The sequence below is a fragment of the Panicum virgatum genome, chromosome 5K (assembly GCF_016808335.1).
Source record: "Panicum virgatum strain AP13 chromosome 5K, P.virgatum_v5, whole genome shotgun sequence".
Taxonomy (NCBI): Eukaryota; Viridiplantae; Streptophyta; class Magnoliopsida; order Poales; family Poaceae; genus Panicum; species Panicum virgatum.
The window spans coordinates 13,604,859-13,629,485 of record NC_053140.1 but is presented as its reverse complement, the minus strand read 5'-3'; the positions used below and the strand labels follow the sequence as shown (position 1 = coordinate 13,629,485).

Genomic DNA, 24,627 nt, shown 5'->3' with positions numbered 1-24,627 from the left:
CTCATTCGGTCTATGATACACAGCCCATGGTGTGATGACTGTATTTCAGTATTTCACTTTGGTTGGCAGGGCACAGATCCTATGTCTGACATCGGGCCAGTCTTATCACGACGCGTAACTGACTATGTAAAATGTAGTAATTCTGTGACATTTTATATTCCCATGCGTTTACTAAATTATAATTCTGTGTGAATCATTATTTGTAGTTTCTAATAATTAATGATGACTTACATGGTGCTTGAGTCAGATCTTTTAATAATCCTATATTTAAGATTCTATTCTGTACAATGAAGTTTAATTATATAGTTTCATCAGTTTTTCTTGTCTGGCAAATGTTCTCTCAGACTCTCACCCACCCATGCATATCTGCAGAATTGGCACGGAGCATGAGAAGTTTGGATTCCAGGTCGAGACCCTGCGCCCTATCAACTACCAGCAGATTCGTGACTTGCTCAATGGGGTTGCAGACAGATTTGGCGGCCACAGAGTAATGGAAGGAAATAACATAGTTGGTCTTAAGCAGGTAATTTAAGTTGGTCTTAAATTATCTAGCATAAATTAAAGCTACTCAACCAGACAAGTATATAAGCCGACCATAGATAAGACGATCCATGAGCCGATGCATTTATCTATCTCGGCAGTTATTAGAGCTTGATTTCAGCTAGCCTATCCTCTTCTCGATTACTACTCTAAATTCGAGCTAAGGAACTCATGGCGCAGTGGCGAAGGCCACTGGCCGGGAGGCCGCTCTAAAATTCAGAGGTGTCTCTTGGGGTATCTCTTTCAAAAAAAAAAACTACTCATAATTCAAGCCACTCTACATCCACGGGATGCATGGGTGTTTCGTGTCCATGTAGGGAGCGCAAAACATCTCAATGGAGCCTGGTGGCCAGATTGAGCTTAGCGGTGCTCCTCTGGAAACACTTCACCAAACTCGCGCCGAGGTCAATTCACATCTTTGTCAGGTAGCTAACTAGCTTGTCACTACTACTCACCAATTCACTAGCTTTATGGCAGCATGGAGCTAGCAAGGCTTCAGATCAACGTCGTTAATTTGTGCTTTGTTATTGCAGGTGAAAGCAGTCGGGGAGGAACTGGGGATAGGATTTCTAGGACTTGGTTTCCAACCGAAGTGGGCTCTCAGTGACATGCCTATAATGCCAAAGGTATGGACGAATATATGCATGTATTATATGTGACATTAAAAAGAAATTTAGTCAAAAGAAAGGGAGCGGTACTTTGTAAATCAGTACCAGGGACGTGGCTTTCCCCATGTCGTCTTAGGTAATTAAGCTCCCTAGTTTCTAATTTTCTATATTAATTTTCTATATATGCATGGGAGATAGGCATGCTGTAAAATCTAAGAGTACGTACTATTTGTAGAATTGTAGTAAAAGGCAACAATGGTGACACTAGAAAAATATGGCCAATTTCAGAAGCCCCATATATAATGTCTAGACACATAGTAGGGAACACAAAAAACATATTGGACAAAAACTGAAAAGGGGACATAAACGCCCCTGGTATGCCTAATTAACCCCATTGATGCATTATTAGAGACCAGAAAACATCCTTCTCATATTATCTTTGGGTTTATTTTGTCATGTGTTTCTGGCATTAAGGGGAATCCAGTTTCCTACTACTACTATTACTACTACTAGTGCTTATTTTAAAGCTGACATTGTAGGTTCATGATGTGTGTGTAGGCAAAGTTTGAAATAGCACGAAACTACATGCCCAAAGTTGGCTCTTCTGGTCTTGATATGATGTTCCGAACATGCAGTGTACAGGTTTCTCTCTTCTTCATTGCAGTGAATTCAGCTTTTGTGATTCTGAAAAAAGATATATCTCTTTACTCATAACTTTACCATTTAACCTAAATTTGATCTTACCACACGTACAGGTTAATCTGGACTACGGTTCGGAGCAAGACATGATCATGAAACTCCGAGCGGCCATTGCATTACAACCTGTGGGTACATTGTACTAATATTTTTTCATGATATACTCCCTCCATATTACAAAATTGCACATACCAAGCGAACAACGTAATGAAATTATTGTTGAGTGCGTTCTTTTTACTTCCCACTTTCCATTTCCCTCTAATAATCATATTATGAATCCCAATATATATACATACAGATTGCAACCGCCATATTCGCTAATTATCCCTTGAAAGAAGGAAAGCTAAGTGGTTTTCTTAGCTTGAGAAGGTATGTCATTTGCTCTAGTCCGAGAACTGATAATTATTTTCTTGTCAATTATAATGACCCCCTCCATACTATCATGCATGCAGCTATACATACACAGATACAGACAGTGACCGCACGGGGATGCTTCCTTTTGTATTTGACAGTTCATTTGGGTCAGCATTCATTCATTTCTCAATAAATTAGACAATTTTTTTTAATTTTCATAATAATATAAGGTGTCCCCTGATGAATATACATGGTTAAATTTTGTCTAGATTTGAGCGTTACGTGGACTACGTATTAGATGTTCCAATGTACTTTGTCTACCGAAACAAGAGGCACATTAATCGCACTGGAATGTCATTTCAGGTTCGTTAATTTATCTATTGTGTGTGTCATCTATCTTTTATTAGTTTCTTTTTTGGTGACATATATGAATAATATGCATGTATGTTCCAGGATGTCGGTACCCCAGGACTGGGGTACCCCTCTTGCTGTGTCTAGGCAAGAAGAGCTTTGTAGTTATCCTTAACTACGTCCAGCAGCCGAACCCCTGCGGTCCGGAAGCCATGTTCACCCGACAACGGTCCCGGACCCGTCCTCTGGATGGGAAAGGTCCGGGAGCTCCACGTGTTCCGGAAGAAGCAGCCGCTCAGACCGAGCAGCCGGAGGCTCCGGACCTCCCGTGGAGGTCCGGATCCCCGCGGAATCCCAGACCCCCCTTTGGGGTCTCGGACCCCCGGTATAGTAACCGGACCCCTCGCCAAGGGAAGGAATCGACACTCCGCCTCGGGGTGGTCCGGAGCCGCCACGTGTCTGCAAGCACAGACACGTATATAAAACCGCTTGGTCTCCATATTAAGGTTCACCTACCGCTGTATTCATTGCGGTAGGAGGACGTCAGCATTGATGTAGCAGAAGCCGAGGCGATTCTTTGACCAGGGGGCACTATTGATCGCGTATTACCAAGATGCATAGTGGGGCTGCTGGCGCCGCCCACGCCGCGCCTGTCAGTCTGCCATAACAGATGGATACGACGGCTCGGCTTCACCCATTATGACGCCTACATAATAGCCTCAACAGGTCACGCCGCAAGCTACGTTCCCCCAACGGGCACCTTGCTGACGGGACAAGAGAAGACCACCCTTCGTCAGAGGGTCAGCAGGGCATGGAAGCATATCGGAGGAAAGATTCGTAACCACTGTAGCCATTTAAATACTCTGCGCAGTATGCTGCACAGTCACGTTGGGCCCACTTGTCGGGGCCCCAACGTCCTATGTATCCGCACCCCTTGGTCTATAAAAGAGGGCGCCCGCTAGAAGGAAAAACTCAGGCTGGGTAAAAGCCAAGGCCCGGCAGAGGATAGATTCATACACAACCAAGGTCAATACCTCTCACAGTGGATGTAGGGTATTACGCTCCGGCGGCCCGAACCACAGCCGGGTTTCTGTATTACTTGTGGACGCCCCCGAGTACACACCCTCTGGGCTAGGATGGAGCCCGGTGAGCCGTTGTTTCTGTAACTTGCTGCGTCTGCGGAGGCAGTCAGCATGGTGCTGGTCACCGAAAGGACGGAGCAAGCTCGCCAGGGGGACACCAGGGTCTCCCCGGCCAAAGATGGTGAGCCGGACCCCGGACACGGGGGCCCGTCAGCCTCACCTCTGCCTGAAGCCCCAGACCCCGCACAAGGGGGTCCGGAGGAGCCTTGTGCCAGTGGGAACCCAGAGCCGCTGGGGGCCCAAGGACCTGATGTGGTGGATAAGGGCGAGCCGGACCCGGTAACCAGGGTCCGGACCGTCCAAAAGCCAGTTTACTACGTCAGTGAAGTCCTCCACGAGGCGAAGGCCGGGTATCTTGAGATGCATAAGCTTATCTATGCAATACTTATTGCGTCTAGGAAACTGCGCCACTACTTTCAGGCACACCGAGTTGTCGTAGTGACCTCTTACCTGTTAAGAGCGATCCTGCACAACTCCAACACCACAGGCAATATCGCCAAGTGGGCGGCAGAGCTGGCTGAGTTCCAACTGGACTTCCAGCCACGCCATGCAGTCAAGAGCCAGATCCTGGCTGATTTCATAGTGGAGTGGACTCCTTCCCCAAGCAATTCTGGGGGTCCGGTCGTCAACGCTGGACCCCCGGAGCCGGAAATCAGGGCACCAGTCTTCACCGAGCCCCACTGGACACTCTTCTTCGACTGGTCCGCCCGCGAAAAGTGGGCTGGAGCTGGTGTGGTCCTCATCGACCCAAACGGAGATCAGCTGAAGTACATGGTGCACCTTGAGTTCAAGGCCACCAACAACATGGCGGAGTACGAAGCTCTGATCTTTGGCCTGACACAAGCCCTCTCAATGGGGGTCCGGCAGCTTCTGGTAAAGGGGGACTCCCAGCTAATCATCAAGCAGGTCCGAGGGGATTGCAACTGCAACAATCCCCAGCTCGCGGCATATCTCATACACGTGAGGAAGCTCGAGAAGGACTTCGACGCCTTGGAACTGCAACACGTTCCCCGCGAGCACAATTCAGCAGCAGATGATCTCTCTGCGAGAGCATCTACCTGGGCATCCGTGCCCGAGGGTGTCTTCGAAAGACGGCTGCTGAGACCTACCGCCCAGCCTGCCGAGCTGGGTGAAGGGGATCAAGCTAGCACCTCGAAGCTAGCGGTCCCGGCAGCACTCCACCTATGGTGCCCGACCTGGGCCGTGTGCTCTGTTGAGGATCCTAGTGACCTCACAGAGCCACCCCCACCTATTCAGGGAGCTCCCGATGCATGGATCTCCGAGATCCGGGACTACCTGAAAGATAAGATCCTCCCTGATGACGATGTGTCCACTGAGCGCATAGTCCGATTGGCTAAACGCTATGCGGTGGTAGAAGGGGATCTCTACCGCCGTGGCGCCAATGGTGTCCTCATGCGGTGCATTTCCAAGGGAGATGGCCGCGAGTTGCTCGCGGAGATCCATGGAGGCGAGTGCGGAAGTCATTCCTCCTCTCGCACGCTTGTTGGCAAGGCCTTTCGGCATGGCTTCTACTGGCCAACAGCACTCTAGGATGCGGCTGAGCTGGTAAGGTCCTGTAAAGCATGCCAATTCCATGCAAAGCATATACACACCCCGGCTCAAGCTCTGCAGATGATTCCGCCCTCATGGCCATTCGCTGTGTGGGGTGTGGATATCCTGGGGCCATTCGCCCGGGCTGTCGGCGGGTACCGGTTCCTCTATGTCGCCATCGACAAGTTCACCAAGTGGCCGGAGGTTACCCCTGTGGTGAATATCACTAAGAAATCAGCAGTCGCATTCCTCAGGTCCATTGTGTGCAGATTTGGCATCCCAAACCGCATCATCGTGGATAACGGGACCCAATTCAAAAGCAGACTCTTCCAAGAGTACTGTGAGGACATCGGCATCCAGCTATGCTTTGCGTCCGTAGCACACCCCCGCAGCAATCGACAGGTTGAGAGAGCGAATGCAGAGATCCTCAGGGGACTCAAGACCCGCACCTACAACTGCTTGAAGAAGCATGGTGCCAAATGGGTTGATGAGCTTCCATGCGTACTATGGGGCAACCGGACCACACCCAGCCGAGCCACCGGGGAGACTCCGTTCTTCCTGGTCTACGGGGCTGAAGCATGCCTTCCCCCAGAAATTCACCTGGGCTCACCACGGGTCCAGGCCTTTGACGAATCCATGCAGGAACAGCTGCGGTGTGACGACGTGGACTTCGTTGATGAGCGAAGGTGGCGAGCAGCAATCCGAAATGCACGCTACAATCAGGCGCTCCGGCGCTATCATCAACGGTTCGTGCACAGTAGGGAGCTCCGGGCTGGCGACCTCGTCCTCAGACGGATCCTGAGCCGAGCAGGGCTCCACAAACTTTCCCCCAGCTGGGAGGGGCCCTTCAGGGTTACAGAGGTATGCCGGCCCGGATGCGTTCGCCTCGCCACAGAAGATGGAGTGCCGCTGCCCAACCCATGGAACATAGAGCATCTGCGTAAGTTTTACACCTAGGCAGAGCCGGAAAATAAACTTTTCCTTTGTAATAAGATAGAGTTACCGTGCGGCCCAGAGCGGTTGGGGGCCACCCTCGTAAACCCGACCTCTGGCATCCATCGCACCATCGGCTAACGCGCGGCTCAGAACGGTAGAGGTCCGACCTCGTAAACCCGGCCTCTGGCATCCATCGCGCAAGCCATGTACATCAAGATTGCAAAGGAAAGATTTTCTCCTAGTTCTGTCTTTGTCTCAAGTTAATTTTCGCATTTCGATTCTCGAAGTTTTCACCTTTCTAACCCCCGCGGGACCTCAACTCTTGTTGCTACAACTAAGATCTGAATTGAGCTGCTGGACTGCCGTACAGATCCGGACCCTCTTGCTGCTGGAGAGGAGTCCAGACCCCTAGGGACCTACTCTGGAGAGCGGGTGCTTGTTTCCTGGGTGGTCCGGAGCCCTGTGTAGCCGCTTAGCTGGTTCCGTACCCAAAAGCCTACACACTCCACCACCCTGTAACGAGTACTCTAGTACCTGGAGCCGGGTAATTAAGGGCCCGGACCCCGTTCCAGCTCAAGAGTTGGTTTCCTAAGTCCAACATGGCATGTCCAGTCTTATATCTCAAAGGATCGAGTACAACAAAGTGACCTTGCCCACTGCTGCGAGAGGCCTGGGACGATGAAGCCAGGTCCGGAAAGATCGTGCTATTTCCTGGAGTGGTCCGGAGCCCTGTGTAGCGCCTTAACCTGGTCCCGTACCCTAAGCCTACGCACTCCACCACTCTGTAACAAGCACTGAGCAACCTGGACCTGCGCATCTAGAGCCCCGGACCTTGTACCAGCCTGGCACTAGTCAGGGATGAGTCCCGCGGGCCTGCTACTAAGCTGTAAATTTGAAGTGGTACACATGTTAAGTCCTGACTCGTGGTAGCCAGCCTCAAACCATTGAGCCTACCTACCAGGGGGTCCTAGCATCCGCTTCAAAGCCTTCATGCAGATCAAGGTCCAGTCTCAATGGTAGACAGACTCAAAACAACTGAGTCTATCTCCCAGGGGGCCCGGAGCATCCGCTTCGTCCCAGACATCATGAATGGATTCTGCATGAGTCAAACAGCTAAGTTGCAGTATCATTGCTACTGTATAAGTGAATTTGATTCTTCTCCCTGTAGTTCTGTATGCTACACAGGGAACAAGGCTCTTGCTCGTCCTACAAACTATGCAGCCCTATGCCCAAGGAGGTCCGGAGTATCTTCTACGGCTCACGTGGCAGACAGGTCCAATCAACTGAACCTATCCGCCAGGGGGCCAGGGCGTCGGGGTGCTGTATACCGCAAATCAGCAACTAACAAACAGCTAAGTTGAAGTTTCTTCTATTTCAAAAAATTTCAGCTAGTACAATGTTTGTTACATAGTGCAAAAGGAAAAAGATACAATGCCCAGCTCAAGGGTCCGCAGGTTCCCGTTTGAAGTAGGCGGCAACGAAGTCGACGACCTCTCGCACGCTGTCCCGAGCGGCGGCCTCCGTCTCCGCTACAGGGCCATTGACCACGGGTGCCAGCGAGATGGCCAGGTCGTGGCTCCGGAGGCAGGTCAGGATGTGCTCCGCCACCATCCGGATCAGCTCACGACCCTCGGCTTCGAGCTGGCCAGCAAGGACCAGCCCCAGACACTGGAGCCTATCCGAAGCAGAATTCAGCACTGGGAGGGCGTCAGCTATCGAAGCTGGCAGCTCCGCCACCTGGATTGGGCTCAGTCCAAGTGGCACCAGTGCCAGGCTCGCTTCGGTCGCCCAGTCAGCGATCGGGCGGGCCTCCATGCGCTGGTTCTCCTGGTGCTTCCGGACCGCCTCCTGGACCGCCTCTTGCACCCGGGTGTCCAGAGCCGCCTTGGCCACCTCCACCTCGCGGAACCTCTCCTCGAGCTCGCGGGACCTCTCCTCGAGCTTGGCCTCCTTCCGCTCCGCCGACTCCTTCAGCTTCTTGAGCGAGTCTAGCTGGCGGCCAAGTTCCTTCTCTATGCCGGTGACGTGGGCCTCCCGTGCATAGAGGGACTTCCGGGCCTCCTCCAGCTCCGCCTCGGCATCAGTCAGCTTGCCTGCTCTCTCTTGCAGTTGCTCGTGCAATCCCTGCAGAGTAGCAGAGAAGACGTCGAGCTCCTGCCTCCGGACCTCGAACTCCTCGCTGCGAGTCTCCAGCTCGGACTGCTGAGCCGCGAGGCGACCCTCGAGGTCGGACCGCTGAGCTGCGAAGCCAACAACCTCCAGGGTGAAATCCTGCTCCCGCTGCGCCAGGGATTTCTCTCGGTTCGACACTGCGAACTCCCGGTCAAACACCTTCTTAAGGCGGGTGTGCCAGTCGGAGAGGCGCTGGCGCTCGCTCTCCAGAGCAGACCACTCCCGCCGGAAGGCCGTCTCGGCGGAGGAGGTTGCCTCTTCGATCGACCGCCGGACCTGAAACAACACCTGGGTGAGGGGAGTCGCATCCTCCTCCGGGAGTTGGAGCTGTAGGAGCCGCCTGCCGAAGACCACCTCCAACTCCTCCTCTGCAACAGGACCGGAGATGGAGGCGGGGGCTTCCGCTGCAGCACTTAGCTCTGGCGCCTCCGCCGCCGCCGCGTCGGGTGCGGCTGTGCCCAGCTCCGGCGCCTCCGCCGACGCCGCGTCGGGTGCGGCTGTGCCCAACTCCAGCGCCTCCGCCGCCGCCGCGTCGGGTGCGGCTGTGCCCAGTACTGGCGCCTCCGCCGCCGCCGCGTCGGGTGCGGATGCCCCCAGCGCCTGCGCCTCAGCCATCGCTGCGTCGGGTGCGGCAGCAGCCAACACCGGCGCCTCCGCCATCGCTGCGTCGGGCGCGGCTGCACCCAGCACCGGCGCCCCCACCGCCGCTGCGTCTGCTGCCTCTGCCACAGGTGCCTCCGCCGTCGCAGCGTTGTGTGCTGCTGAGTCTAGAAATAACGCGCCTGTCAGCATCACGTCGCGCACCATCGGGCTGGCATAGGTCGCTGTACCTGAGGGTCCCGCACCTGCCGTCGCCGTTGCCGTCGACGCCGAGGCCGCGGACGCCTGGGTACCTGCCGACGAACCGGCGATGGTGGAAGAACTGCTGGGGCGACGACCCCTGGCAACAAAGTGGAGAAACCTTCAGCAAAAAGCAGAGCACCTGGCGCAAGGGAATAGAGCAGGATAACACTAACCCAGAAGTACCGGGCACCCAGCGTCCTCGGAGGCCCGGCCTCTTCTCCTGCAGCTGCTGCTGTTGCTGCTGCTGCTCCTGCAGCTGCGATGCAGGCGCAACCCGGGCTTGCTCCTGCTGCTGCTGTCCCCGTGGCTGCGGCACGGGCGCGACCCGGGGTTGCACCTGTTGCTACTGTGGCCGCTCCCGCGCCCGCTGCAGCTGCTCTTGCGGCTGCTGCTGCTGCTGCTGGCGGGAGGAATTCCTCGGCGGCGATGGTGGTGGTGCAGTCGCCCCAGAGGACCTGCGAGGGCCGGCAGCCCGGGAGCTACCTTGGCCCGCGCCCTCAGAGATCCTCTGGTGCTTCGCGGCGGACTCTAAGACCAGGGTCCTGTCGCCCCTGAGTAGCCTGCGCCGGCCTGCATCTCCCGACGATGCACCGGAGCTGCTCTGTGCCCGGCTGGAACCGGTTGTGGCAGCGCTGCTGGCCGCGGCCTGCTTCCCCTTCGAGGTGGCGCCGGACCCCGCGGCGTTCAGTGTAGCTTGATCCCCGGATGTACCAGGGATCCGGAGCCCACGGTTCGGGTCGCCTCCGGTCTGGCGTGGGTCCAGCCCCCCGTCGACCAGAGTTGGCAGGGTAGCCAGCACCACCACCCTCGCGGGGTCCTCGCAGAGGGGGACTATGCACTGAGGGAGGATCAGGTTCTCCGGAATGAAGGCGTCTCCCGTCACGTTCCGCACCAGGACCTCCAAGGCTTCCTGGGTCAGGTCGCTCCCCTCCCTGCGGTGGGTCCTGTTGCAGTCGTTAAGGCCGGTGAAGTTCCACGCAGGACGCGGCCGCTGCTTCAGGGGAGCGATCCGGTGCTTCAGGAAATCTCCAAGCACGTGCCACAAGGTGAGGCCGCTCTCCGCCAGTGACCTGATCTTGCCCAGCACGGAGTCGAATTCCGGCTACAGGGATGGCTTGGCCCTCCAGGTTGCGCGGTCGGAGGCGGGCCCCTCGGTCGGCAGGGTAAGGCTCTCGTTGGCTTCGGTGGTGGCGACCACCCAATCCCTGCGCCACTCCTCCCACTTCCCGCCAGTGAGGCCGGTAATGTAAGGAGTCGGCAGGTCACTCCTTATCTGGAAGTAGTACCCCCCACTTCGTCCTTGCTCCTTTCGGACCTCACCAGAATGAAGAAGTAGCGGAAGAGGATGACGCAGGGCCACACTCCCATGAACATCTCGCACAAGTGCACGAAGATGGACGTCAGGAGGAGGGAGTGGGGCGTCAGGTGCTGAAGTTGGAGGCCGAAGTCTTCTAGCAGCAGCAGCAGGAACGAAGAAATCGGCAGTCCCACGCCGGCGGGGAGGTTGCCAAGGGGAATCGAGCCTGCTCGGACCCCCCAGCCGGTCTCCTGAGCACTCCATCCAAGCTGGCGGCGTACTGTGTTCAACTCTCCCTCGGTCTGGAAGCGGCGGGGATGAACAAGGGACGCCATCTCTCGGTGGAGTGAGGAGCAGCCTGTGTAGGGGGGAAAGGGGCAATGAAAGCTCGAAGGCAAAAGGGCGCAAAGGTTGGAAGGAAGAAGGCGAATGCGGGAAAGTAACCGCGGAATGCGGTTCGCCCCATTATAAAGCCTGACTCAACCGGCACACCCCGGAACCGTCGCCGGAACCCAAACGACGCCCGCGCCTGGTGTTAACCGCCCAGTCCATGACATGGGGGCACAGGCCCACCTGTCGGGGTGAGCGGGTAACCAACAAGGGTGCGAAAAGACGGGATCTGAACCGTCGCCCGCGCGCGCGCGGAGCGAGGCGGAAGCTGAGCTGACGTGCACGTATTAAGCGCTGGCGTGGCCGAGCTTTTCGGGAACTGCGCCGGTGGTAAATGATCCATTTACTCCGGCCGCAACAATGCCGAGCGTCGCGCGCGTGACTAGGTGAACCACTGTGCGTGGGGGCCATGAGTCAATAAGCCGTTGCGATGTGATGAGGCAGCAAACAACCCGATGGATGGTCAAAGCTGGTCAAGACCCCTGCAGTAAGAAGCTTCAAGCTATGCAGAGCCAAATCGCAGTAGTGGCCCCACCTGCGGGTTCGTACCTCCCCCAAGGTGGGCCCGGGGGCCACTGTCGGTACCCTGTAGCAGGGATACCCACTCTTACTGCAGCAAGGCAGGACCCGCGTAGTTATCCGTAACTACGCGCAAAGGACGGAGTAGCCAGGCCCCACGGGTCAGGCTCCACGGGCCAGGCCCCACGGGTCAGCCGTTCCCCGCCTGGGGATGGGTCCGGAGACACCACGTGTCTCTAAGGAAGGGAAGCTCCGAGCTGACAGCCGAGGCCGCGGACCCCCCATAGGGGTCCGGGACCTCCTGCGTCCATCCGGACCCTCTTACCGCGTGGGGGTCCGGAGCCGCCACGTGTCCCGGAGGCACGGGCGCGGGCTCGTGCACGAGTCCTCCGCTAGGAGACTCGCCCACCCACCGCATTTAATGCGGATGGTTGAGGCGTGCTCTATCTCGCGGCACGCGGGACAGCCTTTGTCAGGCCTCACTGTGCATCGCATATTACCAAGGTACACAGTGCAGCCGCCTGTGCCGCACCCGCGCAGAGCCCGTCTGCAGCATTAAATGGATACGACGGCACGACACTTTTCCATTATGCCGCCTACGCCGCAAGCTACACAGCCCGTTCAGCTACGTGGCAGGCGACGCCACTAGCTACGTCTGGCATCGTCCCGACAAGACAGCGCCTGGACATGATGAACGAGGGACTCCAGGAGCAGGCAAGGGATTCCAGGAGAGAGATCTCCTTTGCCTGCGATGCCATAATGTATGAACAGTACGTTATTTTATACTACATCGTTGGGCTCACCTGTCGGGGACCCAACAGCCATGTACGCGCCTCCCTTGAGATATAAAAGGGAGGCGCTCGCTGCGCACTACAAGCTCTCCGGACACACAAGCTCTCGCGAACTCTCTCACTCTCATGGGAGGGCAATACAACACACAGTGGACGTAGGGTATTACGCTCCGGCGGCCCGAACCACTCTAAATCTTGCTGTGTTCATCGTGTTCTTGAGTGAGATCTAACTAGGACTAGCTAACCCCCGAGTACACACCCTATAGGCTAGGGCGGGTGCCTTCCGCCACCCGGCTGTGGTTTGCAGCACCACGACATTTTACCCTCTGGATTGACCCGGGAAAGCTTCCACAAGTTCCCGAGTACACACCCTCTGGGCTAGGATGGAGCCCGGTGAGCCGTTGTTTCTGTATCTTGCTGCGTCTGCGGAGGCAGTCAGCATGGTGCTTGTCGCCGAAAGGACGGAGCAAGCTCGCCAGGGGGACACCAGGGTCTCCCCGGCCAAAGATGGTGAGCCGGACCCCGGACACGGGGGCCCGTCAGCCTCACCTCTGCCTGAAGCCCCAGACCCCGCACAAGGGGGTCCGGAGGAGCCTTGTGCCAGTGGGAACCCAGAGCCGCTGGGGGCCCAAGGACCTGATGTGGTGGATAAAATCCCGGCCCGACACAGGATTTTATGGCAGGAAAGCTTCCACAAGTTCCAGGGGAGCGTCCAACACTGAATGATTGGGAGATTCATCTCGGATCAATTTATCCTGAGGTTCACATTTGCAATGGAGTACATATACGGTCTTTAAGACTTTTCTCTTGCCAAGTAATATATGATGGTTCTTTGGATTTGGTTTTTGTAGGTTAGGTTGAAACGATACCTTGAGATGAGAGGTGCTGATGGTGGTCCATTCAGTACATTGTGTGCTCTGCCAGCTTTTTGGGTACGCAAATGAATTAAGTCTAGTATTATTATATGAAAAAAGAATCTGAAATTATGTATATAACCTCATATATGGCAGACCTAACTTCTTGTTACTAGAATATTATTAGGAGCACATAACTAAAAGACAAAAAAGAGAGAGTACCAATCATGTTCGCTATGTGCAGTGACAGTCGTGCACTATATTGTTCCATTACAATTATTAATCTCCCCGGTCACTGCCCCCTAATTGTGTACATATATATAGGAACTATTTGCATATAGTAAAAATGGGAATACCTTGGTATGCAGTTTATAGACTATTGATATTTTTTCTCTATAAATTTGATCTATTTGCTTATGATTGCTGTTCCCGTACAGGCTGGGCTACTGTATGATGATGAATCACTACGATGTATCACAGACATGATTGTTGACTGGACAAGTGAAGAAAGGGATATGCTACGGAGAAAGGTTTCTTATCATACAATTTTTGAGTGATGTTGTTCGCATGTGGTTATTGATGGCTGAATGCACACACATTCTAGTCTTTTGTTTGATTATTTGGATCCAGTTTAATGAGTAGCACAACAGTGGACAAAACCTATATCTAATTATAAGTACGATGGGGAACATGCTATATGTTGCTGCATTGCATTGCATCCTTACTTGTTGCTGATTATCATACCTTTTCTTTATTTGAATGTATAGGTTCCGGTAACTGGTCTAAAGACACAATTTCGGGGTGGATATGTAAGAGATTTGGCAGAAAATCTTGTGAAGTTGGCCAAGGTGATACAAATACTAATATAATACTGAGGAATATATACACGTACATGTCTGGTGATTCAGTAACTCCACTTCTGACAATGCAGGATGGGTTGCAAAGGAGAGGGCACATGGAAGCTGGTTTCTTGAATGAAGTTGATGAAGTTGTTAGCACAGGTACTTAATTTTTCTTGTATTACATCTCGAAAAAGATAGGTTAATCCTCTATACGCCTAAGCTGAATTTTGTTTCTTTATATATCAAGGAGTGACACAAGCAGAGAAGCTTGCAAAATTGTACAAGACAAAGTGGGAGTACAATGTTGATCCAGTGTATCGCGAGTTCATCTATTAATCTGTTGTGACATTATAGGGTCAACAGGGAACCGTGGTTTCCAAATGTTGTACTTCCTTTTTGGTCTGATTTTCTTGTCATTTAGAACCTGGATATAGGATACCATAACATCTTTTAATGCATGTTTTTTTTCTCATGGGTTGTCAGAAACTAACGAAACAATCTATATATACCTTTTGATGTAAATATACCGATAACGTTTTCATGTAAAGTTTATTTGATAAATTGACGTATTAATAATAGTAGAAGTTAAAAGTTTCTGTATGTATCCAATGGAGATTATATCTAAAGATCTATTGTTTCTCGACGACATCAACCTGCGGAGAAGAGAAGGAAGACGACCAAGGGCTACTAGGTATCAATGATTCTATATAATGCTTGAACACTTAGAAATCACTACCGGAAATCAGCAGTAGTTTCCTAACGGACAAAAACCGTTAGGAAATCTAGGAAAAACCGACAAGAATACATTCCTCACGGTTTGACGGAAAACCCTCAAGATCTTACCGACAGGAGTCCACTCTCCAAAAAGATGACCCTCTTCTATCAATTTTTACAAAAGTCCAAGCCATGATAAAGTATTATGGATACATTTTACTTTGCTCTTACTATTTAATTGCATCTTTTTAGAAAAAAATCTCTAGCCGCAGTAACTAATAAGCATGTACACATGATCACCGATGAATGTGTTTAAGAAATGGAGTCAACAAATACTGAGATTGAGGACAACTGAGCTTCACAAGCTGTTTAGTTGGTAGGAAGCAACCAAAATGCCTTAGAAAAAAAGCTTCAAAAAACCATTCGAGAAACCAAAATACCTCACCAAGCCTATCTTATCTACTACTAATAAACGCAAGAAGGTGACTGTTGGAGGTTCCAACCAGGACTAAAAAGGTCTCGCGCTGCCTAGCAGTTAGACCCGGACTAATCTCAATTGGGGCTAAAGGCAAAAACCGAAGAGGGATTCTGTAGTGGTGGTTTGTCATCAATAATATATACTGTGAATTCTGTAAAGGTCAATCAAGACCAGCAACAAAGCCTTGTCTATGATTACCAGATGGAAACAACAACACAATAAAATAAAATTCTAGAACTGTGACATCCCGAAAAATTTACCAAAGTAAATCACGCGCTAAAATATCTCTCAAAACTTTTTCATCGTTGAGCGCAGACCTTTCCCGCCCGATCCCCCGATCTCCCGATAAACCAGTCCCGACATCCGAATCCATCGATGTCCCGTCTCCCTGTTCACCCTTGTCCTGCGCGTCACGCCCGACCGGCGCGCGTGCGCGTCCGGCCACGGTCGCCGCCGCGAATCTCTCTTTTCCTCTCTCTCTCTCTCTTCCTCTTTTCCTTTTTTTCTCTTCTCCATTTCCTTTTTCCTTTTCTTTTTTTCCTTCCTTCTCTCTCCCTCCTCCCACTCCCCCCTGCCGCGCGCCTCGAGCGGCGCTCGGCGCCGCCCGCGCGCACGCACGCCCACTCCCAGCCTCCCCTCCCTGGCACCCCGCTCGCCTGCCCCGCACGCCGTGCTCCCCTCCACGCACACGCGCACGCTCCTGCCCGCGCGCAAACCACGCGGCCGCGCCGCCGCCGTGCCGCCCGCCGTTCGCAGCTCGACGCCGGCCGCCCCTGCCACCCCGCCTCGCTGAGCCGCCGTGCCACTCGCCTGCCTCGACGCCCGAGCTCCCGCGTCTGCCAAGCGAGCAGAGCCACGTGCGTGCCCCGCCCTCGCCGCTGGCCGCCCCCACGCGCTCCGCGTGCCCGGAGAGCTTGCCACGCCCTGCTCCCGCGTGGACCACGTGCCCCTGCTCGCCGCACCTTCCGCCGTCAGCACAGCGCCACCTGCCCCGCTCACGCCTGTCCGAGCCATCCCATCACCCTGAGCTGGCCTCGCCGCTCGCGCGCCGCTCCACGCCACGCGCAACCGGCCAAGCACCATTAAAGGCACTCCGCCGAGCCCGCCGGCCGGCCACCGCCGCGTTCCACCCCTCCACCGCCTTCAGCGCCTATAAAAGGGCCCCAACGCCACCCACCACCACCACAACTCGCATTGTCGCCGCACAGCCCTCCTCGAGCTCTCTAGCGCCGCCGCCACCACCATAACTGCCGAGCTCCGCCCGCCGCTGTGGGGAGCGTCCACAGGCCGCCATCGCCCAAGGTGAGCGGGGGAATCGAATCCCCAGGGCTCCCTCGTGCTTTCCCCCAGCTCCGAGCTGCCACCGAGCTCCGCAATGGCGCCACCACGGTCGTTGCCGCCCGCCGCCGCCCGCCACCGTGGCCGAGTCCCCACGGTCCACCTCCGCCCGAGCTGCGGCAGGGGATCGGCCCCTCTCCCTTCCCTCTCTCTTTTCCCCCACTCCATGGCTGCCCACACGCCCCGAGCCGCCGGCCCAGGCCGCCGCAGGTGAGCCGCCCCCTCTCCTCTGTTTCCCGGGCGGAGGAAGAAGAGAAGGGCACATTTGCCCAGAACCCCCTCCCATCTCTCCTATTTGTTTAAGAGCCCTCCCACCCTTTAGCCTTTTTTCCAAATTAAACCCTTCCCTTTATGATATTCCAAAATAAATCCTTCCCCCCATATAAACATATTCCTAAATTAACCCTGAACTTTTTTAGAATAACCCGAGTATTTTCTAAAATACCAATCAAACCCCTGTCTTCTCAGAAATAATTACAAATAGGTCCCTGACTCCTTATTTAACCCCTAAACCTCACTGTAACCTATCATTTCATGCGCCAAACAATCTCCGATCGACCTAAAACCTTACCACGCCATTCCTAACAGAGTTTTGGCCATGCCATTAGGAAACCACCCAAAGATATTACTCCTATCTCCATATCTTAATTGTTTCTGATTCGAGCTCAACGATAAAACCTTTATTTCTTTTTCTTGATTGTGTGTTTGTTTGTATACGTCGTAGATCACGGTGTGAACGAGGGAGAACCTGTCGACGAGCAGTACTGCGAGCAAGTGAACGAGGACCAGTTCCACGATCCTGAACCCGAAGGACAGCACCTCGATCAGGACTTCCCGGAAGGCTTTGAAGACGGCAAGTTCAATCCCGCCCTTTGATGCATATTTTGTCCTAGTTTTTATAAACACAACCTATCGGCCTGTTTTACAAAACTGCATATGTTTTTGCCTGCTGAAAACATGGTTGGATAGCCACCCCTTGATTTGTTATAACCATTCCTTTATCACCTAGATTAATGTCTGAATGTGATATGTTTGGACGTTAATCGCTGCTAGAACGCTTAGAACCTTTAACACAATACGACTTGTTTTATAAAAAGAAAATGTGTGAGTGTGTGTGGGAAGGGAAAATGTGAAACTTTCGAAAGACGAGTTTAGGCAGGATGGATGGCATTTCTGTGTGATTTGCCGAATGGTGTGCTCTAGCCTGTGTGGTTAAGTAAGGAAGGGAGATATCCATCTTGTCACAATTAAGGACCGAGTTGGTGTGTCGTCTCACCTAACTCCACTATCGTGCAAACCACTCGACCGTTGAATGGGCAACGGCTTAGCATAAACCCCACTAGTTAGTCTGATAGCCATCAGGAGAGCTGAGAGCAACGGGTGATCAAGGAGAAGGGACTAGCTCTGTGTGACTTATGCCCCGGTTAAAACCTCTGTGATAGGTCAATAACCCCTTGGTGGATCCCGTGATGGCTAGTCAGGTCTAGCTAAGGTGGGTAATGGCTTTGTTGGGATCTGCACCGACACTACGGTGATCGAGCTGTGGTACCCCACTTGTGGGTAAAGTTGCACACCTCTGCAGAGTTAAAATCTATTCGAATAGCCGTGCCCACGGTATTGGGCGAGTTACGGTGTGGTCACATAACTAGTGTTTCTTCTGGGAATGGATGAGTTGGCGTGAGTTGTTTTGGAAAAGTGTCCGGCAGCTGTGCTGTGTGCTACGGCGGATGAGGAGTCTGGTAGCAACTTAAAACTGGGATCCTGTGTGGATCAACCCTACGTGTTACTCAGTGCAAGATAATGGCTTCGAAAACCCCTTTCTTTCAAATAAACCCCTGCATAAAAATTAGCTTTCCTCAAGTTAAACCCTAGCCTTATCCTTGGTTTATCCTGTGCATTATATTCTATTTATACCCCCTCCGTGGGTGTGGTTGGACTTGCTGAGTACGTTCGTACTCACCACATTCTTAATTTTTACAGAGGAAGATCCGGACTTCGTTCCCGAAGATGTCGAGTAGAGGTTCCGTCCTGCACCCAACCTTGTATGTGGTTAGGGTCGCCCGCAGGAAGTTCTGTATGGCGCAAGACTCTGATGACCCCCTCTTCGTAGTTAATATCGTTGTGTGGGTGTTAGTTGTTATCCTCGCGATAGTGGCGCTTCATTGCCCACTTCCGCGTAGAGTTGTACGGTGATGTACCATCTGATGTAATAAAAGTGTTATTAACCCCCTGTAACTGATATTGTATCACTTTTAAGTCTTCTCTTATAAGGGGACGCTTCAAGAACAAAGGAATAATGTTGCAAGATGGCGATATTGATCCATCTCTTGTTGGCTTTCAAGAATTCTTTATCACAGATCGTGCAAAACTGCAAAACAGATCTGCTTTTTTTTAGTAGGACGAAAGAGACTTGTTGTAATCACAAAAAAAAAAGACTTGTTACAAAGCAGAATTAAACCTGAGTGCTGGTGCACCTGAGTTGCTTGTGGGCTGTGGCTGCTGTCGGCCTGCTCTTTTTTTTCTTTTTCTTTTTTGTTTGGGGAGGGGGGGAGGGGGTGTTGCAAGTCACCCGCGTTACTGCGATTTGATTAGTCGCAGAAGCGGATTCGGGGAACGCTGGTTCTTTGGGCCGTAGGCCCACTTCATTTCTCGAGCATATGAAGCGCAGCGAACGTTGCTATCCGAGACTCTGAGTACTGTTGTGTTTTGCAAATGTATATTATTGTATTCCGCATCTTTTTAATTTTTTTTATTTTTGATTATGAGATTGAACAAATAGAATTAAACTGAAACAAATAAAACTAAATTAAAATCACAGTGCACGATTGAACTGAGAGCACAACTTAGGTGGTAAGATTTCTAATGTTGGAACCTACTCACCCGCTGGTTTATTCTAGGATTTAACCGGCTCTATTCTTTCAGAGACAAGCGATATACCTGTTGATAGCGATACGTCTGTGATGACTTCGTCAATTTTGAGAATCTATCGGCTCAATCTCTCGAAGAAACTCATAGAGGCAGGGTTGCATGCATGTATTCGCAGGTTGAGTGTGCGTGAATGTTTGTAAGCGTATTCACAGAAAAACTTAAAACTTTGTTTAATGCAAACAAACCAAATTTGTTACCATCGAACAAAATATTATTTACTTGGGATAATTTGAACACCGTAGGAAACAAAAATTAATATTAGTTCCAAAGGAACAAATACTTTAGAAACAATCATAATTCATTTACTGATAAATAAACTGTGGAACAAAACTGGAGGACATGAGGAACAGAAAAATAATTTGTTTATGCTGAATCTAAAACAAAGTTAGTGTGGAATAAAAACATATTTATTTACTAGAGACAAACATAGTATGTTACCTCGGAACACATATTGAACCGCAGAGGAACAAAAAAAGTAATGTTTAAGATGAAAAAATGCATATTTATTTAACATTTATTTTACACAGAACTTTTTTTTTGAAAAGTTTATTTTATTTTTCCATGGGCCGAAGAGTATGAAACAAATTTAGTTTAATGCAAGCAAATCAACTTTGTTGTCATGCAACAATATTTGTTTACTAGAAATAAAAATAGAATTGATTTGTTAGAGTTTGATATAGATAAATGTAGTTTGTTATCTTGGAACACATTTTGAATAGTAGAGAAATAAAAAGATAAAATTTGTTTAAGACAAATAAATGTATATTGATTAATTTTGAACAATAAAGGAACCAAACCGAAAATTATTTGTTCGAAGATGCTCGTAGGGATAGGGTTTGCGTACGTGTATTCATAGGGGTGTGAGTGTGCGTGCATTATGAGTGTCTTAGTTGTGCTGTGTAATCTCAAAAAAAAATTGGTAGCAATATATAAAAGTTAAAATTTTATTTAATGCAAACAAATTAACTTTAAAGATAAATAATTAAAAATAGAAAGTAGAAAAGAAAGAAAAAATATAAACAATGCTAAAAATACAAAAAAATATAAAAGATGCTAACTAAGAAGAAAAAGTAAGAAAACATGAAGATTAGAAACGGAAGAGACAAAAAGGAAGCACAGCAAAGATAAAAAAAAATGGAGCACGGAAAATATGAAAGAAATGAGAGATCAGAAGAAATAGCAAATAGAAGAGGAGGAAGAAATAGAAATTGGAATGAAGAAATAAAAGCTAGTGAATAGGGGCTGCCCACTGAAGTGCTCAGCTCATCGCAGACAGGCAACAGTAGGGGGGCCGCTAAATTACTGTCGCCCGTAAACAAATTGTTGTACGGTCGATTCTCGACAAGGTTATCAGCTGCGTGCAAATGATGCCGCACCCCCATTCTTGTTTTCCGCGCGCCACGATTCTACATGCATGGACTGAGGTGGTCCCCACCTGCGAATCCCACAAGCCACGCTTTGTACAAAAGTTTGACTGGATATTTTTTTTTCAAAAGATTCTGGATATCAAAAATGGGGAAAAAAGAAATTGGAGTTGTCGGTACGCTCAGACAGTAGTACCCTCTCCTACAAGACAAGGACAAAGGCGCTCAGGAGCGGCAACCACGGACCACGGGTTCGGACCCCCGCGGACAGATCCCAAATCTCCGCGGGCCGGACCTGGGCCTCTACAAGTGGAAGCCGGACCTCCAGGAGGCCTGAGTCATCGAGCCAGCTAAGGGATCCGGACCCAGCACCCTATTTGGGTAGGAGTCCGGAGCCCTCGCAAGCCCCTGTGGGCGCGGCCGCCGACCCCAGGGTCCGGCGCCGCCACGTGTCCCACAGGGCCGACCTCCGGACCTCCGCTCCCCGCTTGGGTAGGGGTCCGAAACCGCCACGTGCCCCCGTGGGCGCGGCCGCCGACCCCCGGGTCCGGTGCCGCCACATGTCCCACAAGCACGAATCTTCTGCCTGAAGCCAGCCCTCCTGCCGCATTAAATGCTGGTGGTTGGGACGTGCGCTGCCAGACCAGGGCATGGGACAGCTTCTGGCAGACTGCACAGGCATGACAAGACAACACGGTAAGCCCGCCTGTTTCCAAGGCGGCTCGTCTGTTACCGAGGCACGCAGCAGTGTCTCAGCGCCGCGCGCGTGGGCGACGAGTCATGATGGCCAGCTACTAAATGGAGCAACAGTGCACGCTGCTACAGCGGACTGAGTCAGTAGTTCGCCGCTTCATCATAACCTCGACGCGGCTGCAGAGGTTAGACTCTACTCCGACAGGACAGCTCAAGACCATCCCTGGTCAGAAGCTACGCACGGAGGCCGACGACAAGATCTCCGAATCAGAGGCATTGAAGGCCAAAGTGTAGTTTATAATACGTCGCCGGACCCACCTGTCGGGGTCCCGCTTAGTGTACTGCTCCCCTTGGGCTTATAAAAGGGAGAGCACGCACGGTAGAAAGGGGGGTTCCAGAGGTTCCACAAGTTTTCACACATGCAGAGACTGGCATAGCTCCTCCCCCAGTTTGCACACAAGCTCAGGCAATACATCACACAGTGGACGTAGGGTATTACGCTCCGGCGGCCCGAACCACTCTAAATCCTTGTGTGCTTCCATGTTCTTACGCCTCTAGATCGAGCATTCCTTGACTGCCCCAAGCACATCCTACACTTAGGATTAGGCGGGTGCATTCCGCCACCCGGCTGTGGTTTTCCACACCACAACATTTGGCGCGCCAGGTAGGGGGCTAGCTTGGTTTCCGCTTGATCGCCCACTGGGCACCTCCATGGCTCGGATTGTCGAGTCCCATGACCACCCGATGGGGGAGGACGCGGCGACACCCGCGCTGCAGGTCTCTCGCCGTCCAACGCCGAGGGATGCTGCCCACGGCGCGCAGCAGCGTGCAGCGGAGCACGCCCCCAGAGCCCCCGCGCAGGCCGCTCCGAGCGAGCCGATAGCCGCGGCCAGGGAGCTGCTCCGCAACCCGCCAGATCTGGCGGCCTCGCCGGACGTGATGAGGCAGTGGCACGACGACATCGACCGCCTCATCATCCTGGCCCAGGCCACCCCCCGCTCCACGGGGACTGGGTCGGGTCAGCGTCGACGACAGGGCGGCGCACCAACCTCTGCGCGCTCTCATACAGTGGGAAGCACGCGGACAGCTGATCTGCGGGCAGAACTCAACTAATCCCAGCTCGCAACATACCTCACTCATGTGAGGAAGCCCGCTCTGGCGGAAAGCCCACTCCGGTCGCACTAAGCCGACTCAGGTGGCTCTCTCCGATGATAAGCCGCCTCCGGTCGCACCTCCGACTCTACATCTTTGTAAGTCCTACCCTTAGAGGCCCAGCAGGGAATAAAACCTTTTCCTTTGTAACTAGGTAGTACTTTCGTGTGGTCCAGTCCGGTGAGCCTCCCCCGTGGAGGGGTCCGGACTTTTGCGAACCTGGTTCAGGGAAGCGTACTCACCCTCCGGGGAGGTCCGGAGCCGTGTAGCCGCTTGGCCTGGTTCCGTACCCTAAGCCTGCATGCTCTACCTCCCTAGGGCGAGTACCGTAGTACCTAAGACTGGGGGCCCGGAGGTCCGGACAGCTCCGGCCTCATAAACCCGTGTTCTGGCTTACATCGCATATCTCATGTACAACTAGTTATAAAGGAAAAGTTTATTCCCAGTTGTTATCGCCATAAATTAACATGGGTAATTTATGGGCCGAAAGCAAGATGGGCTTAAAGCAGTAGATCAAGAAGACTTGTAAATCGGCTCCTGCGTGAGTATCTGGGCCACATAGACCGTGTATCCTTAGATTTAGTTTAAGATTAGAGATAGAGTCCAATTGGGACAAGATTAGTTTAGATTGTTTCTCAAGTCTCCGGACTATAAATATGTACCCTTTGCTATTCGTAAAGGAGAGCGTCATCACGTCTCGCAAACAACAACTTTCGGCACATCACCACCCCTAATCCTAGGGTTTCATCCAAGTAAGTGCCATGCTGCCCTGATCGCTTCTCGCGATCAGGGCAGTATTGTTCTTGCTTTTACCTTGGTATTACTCGTACTGAAGCATTTTTATGGCGAGTAATGCTAGTTATCTTGATGTTTGTAGCATGGCTTTTAGTAGATCTGTTGTGCTTCATTGCTTATCATCTACGAATATCATGTTGTCTCTGTGCAGTCACGTTTCAATCTTATGCTAATTCTTGTCGCGTAGAATTAGTTGCACAGGGACAACACCCTGCTTCTTTTAAGTTTAATAGATCCGATCTGTTATGGTTTGCTCTTATTCTTAAGAGTTGGCGTAATATCTGCTAGGTTAGGCCTTGCAAACGGATTGGATGATCCGGTGGTGTAATAGATGCTCTATCTTAGCCTTGATAGGGATTGTTCCGGGAATCGGCTCTTGCTAGTTCTTAGGCCTCTGTTTTGGGTTATGGTTTAGTTGTCTGTTATGTTCGCTAGGCCTAGTCACGTGTAGGATGTTCCGATCTAGCGGTGAAACTGTTACCATCGTAGATTAGATTAATTAGATTTAATTGAAGCAATTTCATAGTTATTTGCTTTATTTATCAATATCTGGATAGATACAGATCCCATCTGACACCGGGACTCGATCGGCTCTTTAAAGCTGATGCAAGAGTCGTCCCGGGGAGCCGACCATGGCTCGGACTTATGTTTACACGTGTCTTTGTATGTAGGAAACTGTTCGGAGCACGTCTGCACCCTCCTGATCGGGTATAGGTCAGGTGGCACGCCCGGCTTTCACACATTCTCCGGGCGCGTGACGGAATTGCGGGCCGTCGATGAGGGAGCAGTGCCTGCCAGCGCCCCAGCAACCTCCCGGCTCTTCGTGTTGCTCGTCGCTGCTCGCCGGTGGGTTTTGACTGACAACACATTCTGGCACGCCCGGTGGGACACTTCTCGGCAACAACGTCCACTGTAACAATGACTGGAGCTCATGATCAAGAACCCGCTCCCAAGCCCATCACGTATGAAGAGCTCTCTCCTGAACATAAGAAGAAGTATGATGAGATCAAAGCTCTGCTGGAAGCCGATCTCATCGGCTCTTTTGAGAGGACCCGCAACCATGGCATCAGGTGGAAGGGGTTCTCACCAGAAGGCACTCTTGACAATGTAGATCTGTCTGTGCCATCAGAAGAGCGCACCAGAGCCCTGCGTCAGGAGATGAACTACATGGTAGCCCATTCGCTTCATCGGCACTCTCAGAGCCTGATGAACGAGCTTGAGCGCATGGCGCACAGCGTAATCCAGGAGATAATCAAGAACCAGTATTTTCCATCGGGGC

General features: G+C 52.0%; 1 protein-coding gene across 1 annotated transcript; it reads left to right on the top strand.

Moving 5' to 3' along the window:
* Positions 1-373: 373 nt before the first annotated feature.
* LOC120710535 (glutamate--cysteine ligase B, chloroplastic-like) lies at positions 374-14,438 on the top strand. The gene is made up of 14 exons (XM_039996197.1): positions 374-523; positions 858-965; positions 1,074-1,166; positions 1,707-1,790; positions 1,904-1,972; positions 2,143-2,213; positions 2,297-2,365; positions 2,468-2,561; positions 12,861-12,950; positions 13,042-13,122; positions 13,482-13,574; positions 13,812-13,892; positions 13,976-14,045; positions 14,134-14,438. The coding sequence occupies exons 1-14, from the start codon at positions 491-493 to the stop codon at positions 14,220-14,222; spliced, it is 1,125 nt and encodes a 374-aa protein (XP_039852131.1). The 5' UTR covers positions 374-490; the 3' UTR covers positions 14,223-14,438.
* Positions 14,439-24,627: the final 10,189 nt, after the last annotated feature.